Raw genomic sequence first — 15,122 nt, 5'->3', positions numbered from 1 at the left:
ACCCACCCCCCCCATCCCGACTCACCTTCTTTCTTTTCGCCTTTCTGCATATACATGTCTGTTTGAATGCAGATGGCATAAAAAGACTTTTATTGCCACAAAGTATATCTGTTTTTCTATTCTATCTGTTGCTCCAAGTAGAAGGCATTTGTGGCATGCATATTGTACTGGACTGTACTGCAGCTCTATAGACTAACGATTAGTCCTCTCCCCCACTCCCCTTGCTTCTGCATGAATATGATTGGCATTCATTTTGTGTGCTGCTTCTTCTCCACCCATAAGTCTCAGGCTAACCCCCAGCTGGCTTCTACTACATGTCAGTGTGTGTTCGGGCTACAGCGGTGGGCCTGGACCACCGCTGTTCCCCGCGGCAGCTCCTCCCTCGGAGGCGTCTTGTGTTTGTGCTTGTGCCTGATGTCTCTGTCAAAGCTCCGTCTGTGTCTGCCAAACAGCTTGTCTTGTCTGCTGTACGTGGTCGTCTCATGGTTGTCTCGTCTGTGTGTTTTTTATAAAACTGTTAAACCTTACCTTAACCCTTGATCCCGTGTGAGTTCCACAAGAGAGCAAATAAGGAGTGTGCAATAAGATTCGTGACTGTCTATGAGTTAAATGAAAAGTAGCTGGTACAAGCTTCTACCTTGATATCAGTGGTAAAAAAAAATTTAAAAAAGAGATCCTCAATTTGGAGAACAGCAAACGCCAAGTCAATTTATGATTTAATTTCACAGTGATTAACAGTGTTGCAGCTTGTCATTACCATGTAATCAGAGCAATTCTGTGATTAATATGTAATTATATCGTAGTAATTGATGCAAATGATTTTCATAAATTCACAAGTGCACATCTGAATGTTTGATATGTACGTACAGTACCTACAAGTTGCTAAAATCCTGCAAGACATTAATATCAGTTAAACCTGATGATGACAAAAATGCTTTCTATTTAGACTCCAGATAAACACATGTAAAGAGTTTACCTTTTAGTTAGAGTAACTCAAATAGACGTGATAAAAAATGCTGCAGTGACGAATGACAGATCTTTGTCGCAGCAGACATTTTGACCTGTCATAGCGCGAAAAGAATAGGTGTAACTAATAGCATTAGTGATGCGTTTCCTCCCTTTACTGTACCATCGCTGTGTCAAGGAGACAATCCTGTGACTCCATAATGGAACTGAGCCATCATTATTGTTATTATATACACCTGCAAAAATCTAAAAGTCAGATATGAGAAAGTTATGCTGCAGTGACTCCTCTGCATACCAAAAAGTACAATATATAAAATATCTGCAATATGTCTTAACTTAATATTCCTTCCAAAACAACCCATAAGAACATTTTCTAACCTGACACGTCCATGTTTAAGCTTTGGTTACATTTTGGAAACTAGTTAAAGATGCTCTAACCAGTATTTCTATATCAACAATGGCTCAAATGATTAGCTGTAATATGAAAGGGTTCGCTCATAGTGACAAAACCCTACAGAGAATTGCCACTCAACTCTGCAGTTAACATCAGCTCTACAAAACGTTTTAGCGTCTTTCGGGTAATTGTTTGTCGCAACTTAACTGTTTTGGTTCACTTACAGATGTTATCAGCAGAAAAGCTCTAATAAACCCAAACACTACCTGCCCAGCACCAAACAGAAGACAGACAAAGTTAGGGTGTCACTATTGACCAAGATAGCAACTGGGAGTGGTCAGTAACACAACTCCATATGATGCTAATAGTTATATAGTGATTGCACATCTGTTCTGCAAAAAAACAATCAATGTTAGTTTAAGATTAGGAGAAGATTATTGGTTAAAGTAAACCAAAGTTGACATCTAAATGAAATGACGCACCTCAGTCTCCACACTTGTTTTTGATTCACTTTAAGAAGCTCAGACTACCCCCTGCGTTGCTACTGATCATAAACATACAGGTAGGTTGTTTGAAGTTGTTTGTACAACTAATGCTGTCCTTTTTCTAAAAAGTACAGCCTCCCATAAATAAAACTCAACGTGACACTCAAACAGATCATACAAAGATTGTGTATGTAGTATGACGTGGCTTGCACCATTTCGCTACCAGCCAACACAGATCAAGTAGATGTAACATGTTTATAGATGTCTCCTCATCTCATTGGCCTTGGGTGGGTAAAGTTGTGAGTCAGTGGCTCAAATTAATATTAGATTGGAAGCATCTATGTAATAATAATAATACGATTTCTTCATTGCTGTATATGAAAATCCCAGACACGTGTAAGGTACAGAGGGAAGTATGACAGGGAAGGATGACTGGGTTTCCTTGTGGCTTCAGCTATGGCTTCCGTCAAGCCTCATCGGACCGGCTGTCACTTCAACACAGGCCTCAGATCAGTTTAAAGGTTATTCAGCTGACACATGTCCGCCGAGTGCAGAGGTGCAGCCTAATGGCTGTACAGCAAATCGACCGGCTGACAGGGGCGAGTCGCCACGCTTACTGGAGATGCCAATTTAATACGCCAGACTGCGCCCAGCCACATGATGACGGATTAAGAGCTATCTGCCATGCGCCATGGCTTGAGGACATCCCTGGAAGAGAGCTGTTCCTCCAGCCAGAGTTGGTTTGTGCACCTTTAGAGTGCACACCTTCTGCCTGCTGGAGTTGTAAACACAACTTCATTCAACTTCTAGGATGTAATGAACAGCCATAAGGGACAAATTTGACTTCACTCAGAAGGGGTATGCACAGGGAAGATAAGATAATTTAATGGCATGCTAAACTGAACTTGTACACTGTACATGTTTCTAGTTTCTTGCAATGGCTGAGCTTTCTAAAACATGGACCAATATAATCTCTGGCATGTCCCTTTAAATATGTCCACACTGAGATCCTGCATGTTGCCGGCTCTCTGGTAATCAGCTCCCTACCTGTAGCGGGTAGAGGTGAATGAATCTGCTTCAGCAGGTCTATTGGCACAATACATACGACCACAATGGGATTTCAGGGCCCCAAACCACTGACTCACCCGCAATTTGCAGCGTCGAAATCCCATTGACTCAGTTCATCCATGGTTGGTGCTGGTGCACCAGCTTTCCGCTTTTATGGTGTAGCGTTGTCAAATCCCTGACACAACGTCAGGATTCATCTCCATTCGGAAGCCTCAGCAAACGCTGGATGAACACGGGGATCAGGCCAGGAGAGAGAAGAGAGGGAAAAGAGAGAGAGGGAGTGGTGGAAAGTGAAGAGAAACTGCTGCTCTGAGATTTCTGAATCTGTAGCCTCCAAGCTGCTGAGGTAGTCATTCAACCAGCCATTTAGTTGTAACTACATTTACTTAATTCCTCTTCAAAAGCCAGCAAAAGCATGCGGGGGAGATAGTGCAAATGTCTCTCTTTCCAGGGATGATGAAAAGGGGAATGGCTATAAAATTCAGTTTGTTACATGCTCTTGATTTTTATGGTGAAAAGAATCTTATTGATGCAAAGTGTAGTCAGTAGGCAGTGGTGCAAAGAAACACTTAGACCTGACTCCCTTTTGCTTAAAAAGAAGGAAAACAGTGTAACTCGTTGTAAGTCTAGAGTAATGGGGAATTATTTGCCAGGGAAGCAGAGGCTTACAATAAAATCCCCATCCATCTTGACGAGTGCGGAAAACAAACGCAATCTGGTTAAGCAAACCCATTAGAAACCGCAGTGTTTGTCTGCCTCCGAAATGCAGCAAAGATGTGCAACGCTTGTGCAAGAGCTTACACAGGATTAAAGTGTTTACCGAAACGTCAAGGTCCCCTGCACTGACTTTACTGTAGACCCTTAACTGCAGCGGTTTCCCTCCCATCCAAGTGTTTTGTTGATATAGCGCAAAGCTAACAGTTGCCGAAAGCTGTTATCCAAGTAAGGAGTGAAAGGATGCAAACAAGGCCAAGACAACAAGGGCAGAGTTAGATAAATAACCCCTCAAATATAATCACTTACTCTGTGCTGGCATTGTTTATTTAACAGGAAAAGGGGTTTGGCTCTGGTACTGGAATATTATCACAACTATGCAATGTGAGCAGTAGCTGTCAGTGGACGAGTAGATCACACACTGCCGACATACAGTAGAAACACGCTCTAACTTATGTCAGACATTACTTCATTCTCTACAGCATGGTTGGACAGTCAGGAAATTCATATTTAAGACGTCAATGCTGATGATACACGGTCAATACAGCATGACAGATGCCATATTTCCTCAATAACGCTTAACTCTTAGAACCACTTTTGCTTAATGAATGAGCTTTCTGCAAACCAGCCTGCAGAGGAGAAACTAAAACCTGAGACAAATGCGCCTCTCACATCTCCTTAAACTCAGAAACACTCTCGAAATAAACTCGCCACCCTGTGCCCTCTTGTGGAACTCCCTCCCAACACAGTGTTTATCTGTCAGACGAAGGCTGTTGGTTATGCGCATAACACAAAGGATCTAAACATTAAAGTAAAAGTAGCTCATTAATTATCAGTCTACTTGCCCGCTTTGATTAATTAGCGAATGCGGTAGGCTTAAATGCCACATAATGTTGGTTATACATCACCCATGGTGCACCCTCTTCCCCTGTTAACTGCTGATGAATTGTTTCTTTGCCTGAGAAAATATCCCACAGCCCTTGGTGACTTTTCTTGACCTTTGAACCCCCCCCTGCCCCCCTCCCCTACCCTCTTAAGCCCCTCCCCTTACCTGACCCTGGCTTGCTGTATTGTTATTGTATATTACTCTCCCTAAATGCAACTTACTTAAGCATGCATTAACCCAACTTCTTATAGTGGAACTAAAATCCAAAACGAAACCGTGTCTGATTTACCTCTCTTCTCTGACGTACATCCAGATTGCACGCCCTGTCCTGTGTTTTAAAATACTAACAAGAGAAATGTATTGGAGTAACTAATAATAAAGTGTTTATTATTAGTTAAATGAAGGTGGTGACACTTTGCCTATAAACTGTCCCCCCCTCTCTTTGTCTGCCTCAGTGTGTGCTCTCTGGTTGTTCATCTTTGGTAGTGTGAGAAATTTAATGCCTTTCTTTCTTGCTTGCAAATCTGTTTTTTTTTTTTTTGTCTTTTGTACATATATGTTAATATACATATATGTGTATCTGTTTCTTTCTGAAAATGTTCAAATTCTTTAAATATCTGCTAATTTGCTAAGAATTACAATTGCCAATGTTTTGATGATTTTTTTCCCTAATTAGAATGAGACTTCCTCTTTTCTCTATGAATTAATTACTCCGCTACAAACAACAGACGTTTTTTTAAGATTGGGTATCAAAACCGAGCAGCTGTATTGGAAGTTCAAATTCGTGGCCTCATAGAGAAAAAAGAGAAGACACCTCCAAAGTAGACCCTCGCCACTATCTGTGAAAACTGTTCCAAACTGTTTCAATGCTGATCTTTAATATTTTCCTGTTACATGATAGCTATCTCTCATTGAAATTTGGATTTAATCAGTGAATGAGTCGGTTAATCTTGTGCATGGCAAAAAGAAGTTGCAGCTTAGGGTTTGTAAAACTGTCAGTGTTGAGAGTGCTGTTCTCTTTTGTAGATGGGCATGTATATGCTCATTGTTTGTATATCCCCATCCCTTCCTTACAGCCAAAAGCTCTAATGCCGCCCGACCGCTTCGTGCCGCCTTTACATGGACATGGCAACTGATGTACACGTTCACCCCCATCTATGTCATTTCCTTCCTAGTATGTTCATAGGTCCCACCCCGTTTCACACTCCCTCCTCCCAAATCCTTTACGTAGAGATTCTAAGATATGTACAGTCATCCATTTGTTCATAACGAATGAACAAGTTAAAGTCGAGCAAAAAAAAAGTTTGAAAAAAAAAAAAAAAAAAAGAAAGAGTCATTAAATCAGGCTGTAGATATTTAAGGAGAGACTTATCTATCAAAGCAAGAATCATAGATATACAGTTTTCTTTTTTATACAAAACTAATTAACTATTAAAAGTTTTAAAAAAATAAATATCCTGAACAGAATGGTGAAGATTATTTTTCATGTCATGATGTGTGGATGTATGTGTTGTTGCCTCCCTGTACCATCCTGTCTAAAAAGAGAAATATATACTAATTAATCAGAAATTGTTAAAAAGAAACTAACCTAACTTGTCCAAAGGCATTCTTACACAACTTTCTTTTGTAAATTTTTTTTCTTCCTGCCAAAATCATGCGGGCAATTTGTTGATGTAAGTTGACAAAACTGATGGTATGCTTTCTTCCTTTGAAAACTGTTTTTTTTTTTTTTTTGTAGGCTTTTATGATTTTCCGAGCTGACTTTGTTTTTGTTTTTTTACCTGTTTTTCCTACTTACTACTAATCCCTTTCTGGATAGCTCTATCTGTGGCTTTACTTTGTGAATGTTTTTTTTACGATGTTTGCTCTAACTCTGAACTCTTTTTGCAATGCCTTAATTATGATTTTTGTTTCCTTTATTTCTGTTGTGTTCTTTTTCTTTATTGTTCAAAAAGGTTTGCATCTCTTTATAGTGCCCTGTTTGTGAGCCTTTGCAATGTACAAACAAGCCACTTTGGCAAGAGGATAAGCAGCTTCAATAGACATCTGAATGTTTCAAACTCTTTGTAGTAGTCAAATGACAGGTTTAACCAATAAAGAGTCCAATAAAGCTCCAAAATGGGCTTATAATAAATAGAGGGATGTAGGAATCTATTTAAGTCCCTAGGACCTTAAGTTTTAACACTGTGCACACCTTGAAACATAAAATAACATTTAAAAAGAGGGAAAACACAAGCTGTTAGAAGTGGGATTCTCCCACCGAACAGCATAAATCAGCAAACATTCAGGTGGCGTTGAACTGTCAGGTGACTTTGTGCCATTGTGGTAACTGTAGGGGTCAAAAGGCAAGAGGCTAGGGCAAATAGGGGAGCCAACTTAGTGCCGAGGAGAGAAAAGTCCCCTCAGATTTATACGACGACAACTCGTGAGCGGTGACTTTGTTCTAGCACAGTTTATTTTGTAGATCAGTCTGTGACAAAGAGTTCAGTTCTGGTTTTTAAGAGGCTTATATGATTCATATTTACAGTGCTTCTAGTCGGTTTTATCTTTTTCCTTGTGTTTGTTTTCTGTCGTTTTTCAGTTTTATGATCCAGGAGCTGTTAGTATTTGTTTGCCCGTGTAGGTCAGCGGGGTTAAAAAGTGCCTCTTTGAGCAGCAATATGAAACACCTTACAAACAGTTTCTCATTTCAGACTTCGTTAACTTGCTTTCAGGCCCACTGGCTTGCACTTGAATTGCAAACAAATGCTAATACCTTCTGCTTCTTTGTATCCGCAGAATACTTTTTCCCCCTTTTTTTTTTGAACAAACTAAAAAGGATTTACACTTGGAGTTAAATGAAACAAGCCTCTTAAAAAGCCTGAACTAGTCATTTCAGTGGAAAAATATACAGCCTTATCACATAGATGCTACAATTTGTGTGGCATATTCACATAACTCACACTTCTTACAGTCATGATATCTTATGAATATACATAGAACACATAATAATAGTTTACTGCTGATAAAGCAAACTGCTATCTGAGGACATTTAGGAGTTAATTCATATGTGGAGTCAGTTTAATGTGGCTCACCCTTGTGCATCCCTCAAAGCCTTTTGATGCAATGTATACTTCATTTATGGCTGTTGTTTTCTTTCAGTTTGGGTCTTGTTTGGTTCTGAGTTTCATTGTTTTTGCACTGGTACGGTGTTTTCTGTTCTTTATTTCTTTGTTTCTCTTCAGTTCATTTTCTCCCTTTGTTGAGCTTTGCTTTTTTACGTTCTTTTGTTACCGTTTCTTTGGGTGTTTGCTAGCTTTGCTTTGCAAGATTTTCTGCCCTCTGACTGGTGTTTGTTTCTCTGTTTCACTTTCCAGGAGGGGAGCTAGTAATCCCCGTGCTAGTCGAGGACCCCATAGACATCCCTTCTGTATCCACCCGTTCTCCCTTCATCCCCCTCCCCCCAACCCTCCGCCCCGTCCTCACCATTATTGAGACCACCAAAGAATCCTTGGCCATGGCCACTGAGGCGGGGGTACCTTGCTTGTCGGACCGAGGCAGCGATGATTGTGATGATGGTGATGGTGGTGATGATGGTGATGATGGTGATGATGATGATGGCATGGTGATTTCGGGGTTTGGCTCTGGCGAAGCTTTCGACTCTAGCCTGCCCCCGACTGACGATGAAGATTTTTACACCACCTTCTCCCTGGTAACAGATAAGATCTTGACCACATCAACCTATGAAGGCGGCTACAAAGCCCTCGCGCCCAAGTGGGAGGCCAAGGACTTGAGGCCTAGCAAAGCCTCTGAGGCAGGTAGGACTACACCCACCTTGCCTCTGCCCGACCTCCGTGGCACGCCGCCTGTGGCGGTCCCCTCAGACACGCCGCCCAAGCTGCCCGCCGGGAAAATGAACAACCGCGAGGTAAAACCCCAGCAGCCGGACATAGTCCTGCTGCCACTGCCCACGTCCTTCGATCTGGACGGCACCAAGCCACGGGGCCCCTTCATAACCTCGCCCATGCTGCGCACGGTGCCCGCTGCCTTGCCCACGGTGCCCGGTGTGGTAAGGCGAGTACCCCCGGGGGCCTCCGAGGTGATCCGGGAATCCAGCAGTACCACGGGCATGGTGGTGGGCATTGTCTCAGCCGCAGCCCTCTGCATCCTCATCCTCCTCTACGCCATGTACAAGTACAGGAACAGGGATGAGGGTTCCTACCAGGTGGACGAGACGCGCAACTACATCAGCAACTCGGCGCAAACCAATGGCGCTGTGGTGAAGGATAAAACACCCAGCAGCACCGCCAAAGCCAGCGCCAGTAGCAAGAGACCGAAAGACAAGGACAAGGAGTATTATGTATAGAAATCAAAAGTCATTTCCCAACACATAAAAAAATAAACTGTTTGGAACAAAGATATAAACATTTTGACAGTACCATATTGGCAACTGTGATTAAAAAAGGATTAAACCTCTTTAGAACTCAAGACTTTCTGAGTCACTGAAACATTAACAAAAGAACTTTGGCTTACGGAAGCACACTTACTATTGTAAGCATTACAGAGAGACAATGCAGTACCACTTCATCGGGACTCAACATGGACCTTTTTAAGGAGTCCCTGCTGGAGACTTTTGGCAGTGTGAATAACATCACGATCCCAAGTGACTGTCAGAGGTGTGTGATCCTTGGAGTTCTAATGACCTTGTCCATTGTAACCCTGTAAAATACGATCACTGTCATTTCGGCCATTCTGAGCATGCATGTGAGGTGTATGTGATGTGGTGCTGGCATCTGTGTAAGTGAGGGACCTCAAGAAACAATGATTGTCGGGAGAGTTGGAAGTCAAAAACATGATTTCGCATTACAAACGGTTTCATTAAATGTAGCTTTCATGGATGCGATATGAGGTAAAGTATATGTGTACTTAAAGTTGTCTTTAATTTCTAATTTGTTTTTTTATTTATTCATTTATTTATTTATTGAACTTAAGACTTTTTTTTACTGTAAAAGGATGATGTCCAGTCAGGGTTGGCTAGGCAATGCTCAGCAGGATGTGATACAGTAATGTATCTCAATATTTTCTCTCCCTCCCTCCCGCCTCAGCTAAGGATTGGACTGCTATGCATGGCATCCAAATTCTAGACGGTGTTCAAGCGTGAAAAAAAGGATCCACCAGGCAAAATGCTACATTGTTATTTCTCTGAATTTTAAATCTCTGATAGCGTTTTCCTTTCGTTTCATTTCACTTTTATTTTGTCCACTTTTCTTTACATTTCCTGAGATGCTGTGGCAAAAAAATGCATCATCATAATTTGTGTCTGGCGGAGAATTTACTGTTGCAATCTTAAAAATAATCCAGGCTAAAGACTTACTGCAGTGTGAACAAGTGTGATTCTATCTGTTGTCACAGACGACTGTGTCAAAAACAGCAAATATGTTTACATATTTTATTACATCATAGCCGTTGTGCTTTGCAGGTCAATATTGTATAGAAAATTCAAGTTTCTGTTGGTTGTTTTTTTATCCTCTACTTGTATAGACAGACCATTTGATTTGATTTTACTGCTGTAGCAACATGACAAGAAAAAAAACAACATTTTTATTCTTTTGCCAGGAAACCCTGGAGATAAAAAAAAAAAGATGTGCACAAGAACATTTGTTTAGGCGGGAAGCAAATGTTGTTAGATTAGACGTCTAGTCTCTCTGGATGGTGTTTCTCTAAGTCGCATGAATATTTGACGTCGGAAGCTGTCAATCAAATAGAAGACACCTCCCTCAGATCTTGTATTAGGGACTCCTCCTTATTCTGAAGTTACTTTCATGTTATTTATTTTTTTATTGGAAATTTAAAAAACAGAACAAGAGAATAAAGACAGATTATGATGGATTTGGAGATCTATTGCTAGCACCTTACTGATTTACAGGTGTTTTTCTTTTTTTCCCCGTTTTTTCTTTCTTTTTTTTTTAACTGTGAAGTAAATGTTCTCGTCTGCTCATTTGATTTTTTTTTCTTTAATTGTGTAGCCTAATTTCATGTCTCATTTTTATGAGCAATATGTTGTTTTTTTAATTATTTCATTATTTATTACTGAAGTTATTTGTTCTCATTCATTTTCATGCAAATCGGTCGGTGTGTATGTTCACTTTGATTTTTTGTGTTGGTACTTGGCTTTTTCGACCAGTTAATTACTGTCTTATGCTCCTTTGACTCCAAACAATTCCCAGAAATAAAAAAAAAAAAAATGTTGTTCCCAAACATTTTGGATGTTAGACTACGGGTGGCTGTCACTAACTCATCCATGTTGTGGTGTAAGAGCAGGAGACGAATCTACGAAGAGACGGAGGTATATATCACTTACGCCGAAGAATATTCACCAAACCACAATTTCTCATCCGAGAAATCGCTTCAGTGATTTCTTTTCATACCAAAAAGTGGTACCATTTCCATTCAAATTAAGTCCAGATCACAGTAGCTCAACACTATCATTTACCTATAGATGATTATGCAAATTCATACTCGATGCCACAAGAGAAAAAAGGACAAGGGGAGAAGAAAACGTCTATAAGTGTCCTGAGTCTTCACAACAGTGGATGGACGGCTTTAGGTTTCTTTAAAATCAGGTCTTTGTGAGAGTGTACAGCCAACTGAGATTCTCCACAACCATATGGTCGGGTTATGGGCTCCTCAATGGCAGCAGCACCTGCTTTCCCAGCTCATTTTTACACCGTCCATATTTCGTGTAAATGGGCCTTCACAGAGATGGTCATTAACTTGCAATAGCCCATTGATGTAGGATATCAGAGCGGCGTGTGTGTGAGTATATCCTGCTCGCACAATGACTACATATTAACTCATTCATCCTGCCACAGGCAAATGGGAACAAGGAAGCCAGCAGGGATTCGTTCCACTGAGGGACTGTATTTTACATTCGGAAGCAGACCCACATCTCAAGATGCTTGGGTTTTTTTTCTCCTTTGCCAAAATATGTGGAAATTTGTTCTGCATAAGTCAACACAATAAAAAGTTAATGTATAAGAAAACAACATTCATTCTAACAAGCAATGGCATCGACAATCTACACTTCATCTTACTGCAGTACCGCCCTGCAAAGACAGAGAGAGCAGTGACTACAGAGGCAGTGAAGCAGAGAGGATAAAGGTTTAAAGAGGCTATAATCGATATTTTCATATTAACAATGGTTGACTACTTATATGTGCACGCCCGCCGATAGGGGGGGACAAACGGGTCTGTTGTCCCGGGCCCAGGATAGGGGGGGGTCCAGACAACACGTTATCTTTGACAGAAACAGTTGAGTTTGGTAGCTCCGTCAGAGAGGAGAGAGATCCAGCTGCAGTCAGGTGACCGAGAGAGTGATGCGGGACAGCTGCCCCGCGCAGAGAGTCTGAGCAGGATGGATCAGAGACTGATCAGACATTTAATTTCAGCAACTTAGGTAAAGTTAGAAAGAGATTGGCAGATTCGAACTTCAGCGATCAATAGCTCACAAACGAAACATTGTTAAAACATAAAAAATGTCTCTTTCCTATCGTAGTAAGGTAGACTATTGACTACAAACTCATTTTCGCCACAGGCTAAAGGAAATATATTGCTTTCTATGCACTGTGGGCGGAGAGGCGAGCGCTTAGGGACCGTTTACAAATTGCAGTACCAAAGCAAAAAATATTCAATATCTCCACTTTTATTCACTGTAGTCTCACCAAATTCACTCCACACATCAACGGTCACCTGATAATCACACTACAATAGTTATTTCATAAAAAATATTTTTGGGGAATTTATTGTGAAAAATCTTCAATATCGTCAATATTATACACTGTATACTCACCAAAATCATGCTACACGACAATGGTCACCTAATAATCATACTACAACAGTTATTTCAGGGGGAAAAAAAGTTTGCATATTTTTGGGGAATTTTATTGTGAAAAATTGTCAATAGCGTTAATATCATACACTGTAGGATGACCAAAATCATGATACACAACAAGGGTCACCTGATAATCGTACTACAACAGTTATTTCAGAAAAATGTGTTTTTGTATATTTTTGGGGAATTTTATTGTGAAATATCGTCAATAGCGTTAATATTATGCACTGTATACTCACCAAAATCATGATACACAACAAGGGTCATCTGATAATCGTACTACAACAGTTATTTCAGGAAAAAAATAAATCTTTTTGCATATTTTTGGGGAATATTATTGTGAAAAATCGTCAATAGTGTTAATATTATACACTGTATACTCACCAAAATAATGCTACACAACAATGGTCACCTGATAATCATACTACAACAGTTATTTCAGGAAAAAAAAAATGGAAATATCGTCAATAGCGTTAATATTATAAACTGTAGGATGACCAAAATATGATACACAACAATGGTCACCTGATAATCATACTACAACAGTTATTTCAGGGTAAAAAAAAATTGCATATTTTTGGGGAATTTTATTTTGAAATATTGTCAATAGCGTTAATATCATACACTGTAGGATGACCAAAATCATGATACACAACAATGGTCACCTGATAATCATACTACAACAGTTATTTCAGAAAAAAATAAATCTTTTTGCATATTTTTGGGGAATATTATTGTGAAAAATCATCAATAGCGTTAATATTATAAACTGTAGGATGACCAAAATATGATACACAACAAGGGTCACCTGATAATCATACTACAACAGTCATTTCAGAAAAAAAACGTTTTGCATATTTTTGGGGAATTTTATTGTGAAAAATCGTCAATAGCGTTAATATTATACACTGTATACTCACCAAAATCATGCTACACAACAATGGTCACCTGATAATCATACTACAACAGTCATTTCAGAAAAAACTTTTTGCATATTTTTGGGGAATTTTATTGTGAAAAATCGTCAATAGCGTTATTATTATACACTGTATACTCACCAAAATCACGCTACACAACGATGGTCACCTGATAATCATAGTACAACAGTGATTTCAGGAAAAAAAAAATGTATATTTTTGGGGAATTTTATTGTGAAAAATCGTCAATAGCGTTAATATTATGCACTGTAGGATGACCAAAATCATGATACACAACAAGGGTCACCTGATAATCATACTACAACAGTCATTCCAGAAAAAAATATCTTTTTGCATATTTTTGGGGAATTTTATTGTGAAAAATCGTCAATAGCGTTAATATTATACACTGTATACTCACCAAAATCATGATACACAACAAGGGTCACCTGATAATCATACTACAACAGTTATTACAGGAAAAAAAATCTTTTTGCATATTTTTGGGGAATTTTATTGTGAAAAATCGTCAATAGCGTTAATATTATACAGTGTATACTCACCAAAATCATGATACACAACAAGGGTCACCTGATAATCATACTACAACAGTTATTTCAGGGTAAAAAAAAATTGCATATTTTTGGGGAATTTTATTTTGAAATATCGTCAATAGCGTTAATATTATACACTGTAAGATGACCAAAATCATGATACACAACAAGGGTCACCTGATAATCATACTACAAAAGTCATTTCATTTAAAAAAAAAAAAAAAAATTCATATTTTTGGGGAATATTATTGTGAAAAATCGTCAATAGCGTTAATATTATACAGTGTATACTCACCAAAATCATGCTACACAACAATGTGCACCTGATAATCATACTACAACAGTGATTTCAGGGGGAATAAAAGTTTGCATATTTTTGGGGAATTTTATTGTGAAAAATCGTCAATAGCGTTAATATTATACACTGTAGGATGACCAAAATCATGACACAACAAGGGTCATCTGATAATCATACTACAACAGTCATTTCAGAAAAAATATATATTTTTGCATATTTTTGGGGAATTTTATTGTGAAAAATCGTCAAAAGCGTTAATATTATAAACTGTAGGATGACCAAAATCATGCTACACAACAATGGTCACCTGATAATCATACTACAACAGTTATTTCAGAAAAAAAACGTTTTGCATATTTTTGGGGAATTTTATTGTGAAAAATCGTCAATAGCGTTAATATTATGCACTGCATACTCACCAAAATCATGAAACACAACAAGGGTCACCTGATAATCATACTACAACAGTCATTTCAGAAAAAACTTTTTGCATATTTTTGGGGAATTTTATTGTGAAAAATCGTCAATAGCGTTATTATTATACACTGTATACTCACCAAAATCACGCTACACAACGATGGTCACCTGATAATCATAGTACAACAGTGATTTCAGGAAAAAAAAAATGTATATTTTTGGGGAATTTTATTGTGAAAAATCGTCAATAGCGTTAATATTATGCACTGTAGGATGACCAAAATCATGATACACAACAAGGGTCACCTGATAATCATACTACAACAGTCATTCCAGAAAAAAATATCTTTTTGCATATTTTTGGGGAATTTTATTGTGAAAAATCGTCAATAGCGTTAATATTATACACTGTATACTCACCAAAATCATGATACACAACAAGGGTCACCTGATAATCATACTACAACAGTTATTACAGGAAAAAAAATCTTTTTGCATATTTTTGGGGAATTTTATTGTGAAAAATCGTCAATAGCGTTAATATTATACAGTG

At 38.9% G+C, this 15,122-nt stretch overlaps 1 protein-coding gene across 1 annotated transcript in view; it reads left to right on the top strand.

Annotated features, from left to right (window-relative positions):
- The window catches only part of LOC133997669 (neurexin-3b), a 213,846-nt gene extending 204,947 nt beyond the window's left edge, over positions 1–8,899 (top strand). Inside the window, exon 17 of the mRNA XM_062437349.1 lies at positions 8,528–8,899. Coding sequence (XP_062293333.1) covers positions 8,528–8,858 — 331 coding nt within the window. The 3' untranslated portion in view covers positions 8,859–8,899. The remainder of the gene's footprint in view (positions 1–8,527) is intronic.
- The last annotated feature ends 6,223 nt before the right edge of the window (positions 8,900–15,122 follow it).

The sequence above is a fragment of the Scomber scombrus genome, chromosome 17 (genome assembly GCF_963691925.1).
Source record: "Scomber scombrus chromosome 17, fScoSco1.1, whole genome shotgun sequence".
Classification (NCBI taxonomy): domain Eukaryota; kingdom Metazoa; phylum Chordata; class Actinopteri; order Scombriformes; family Scombridae; genus Scomber; species Scomber scombrus.
Note: the sequence above shows the minus strand (reverse complement) of the source record. Positions and strands in the feature narration are given on the sequence as shown.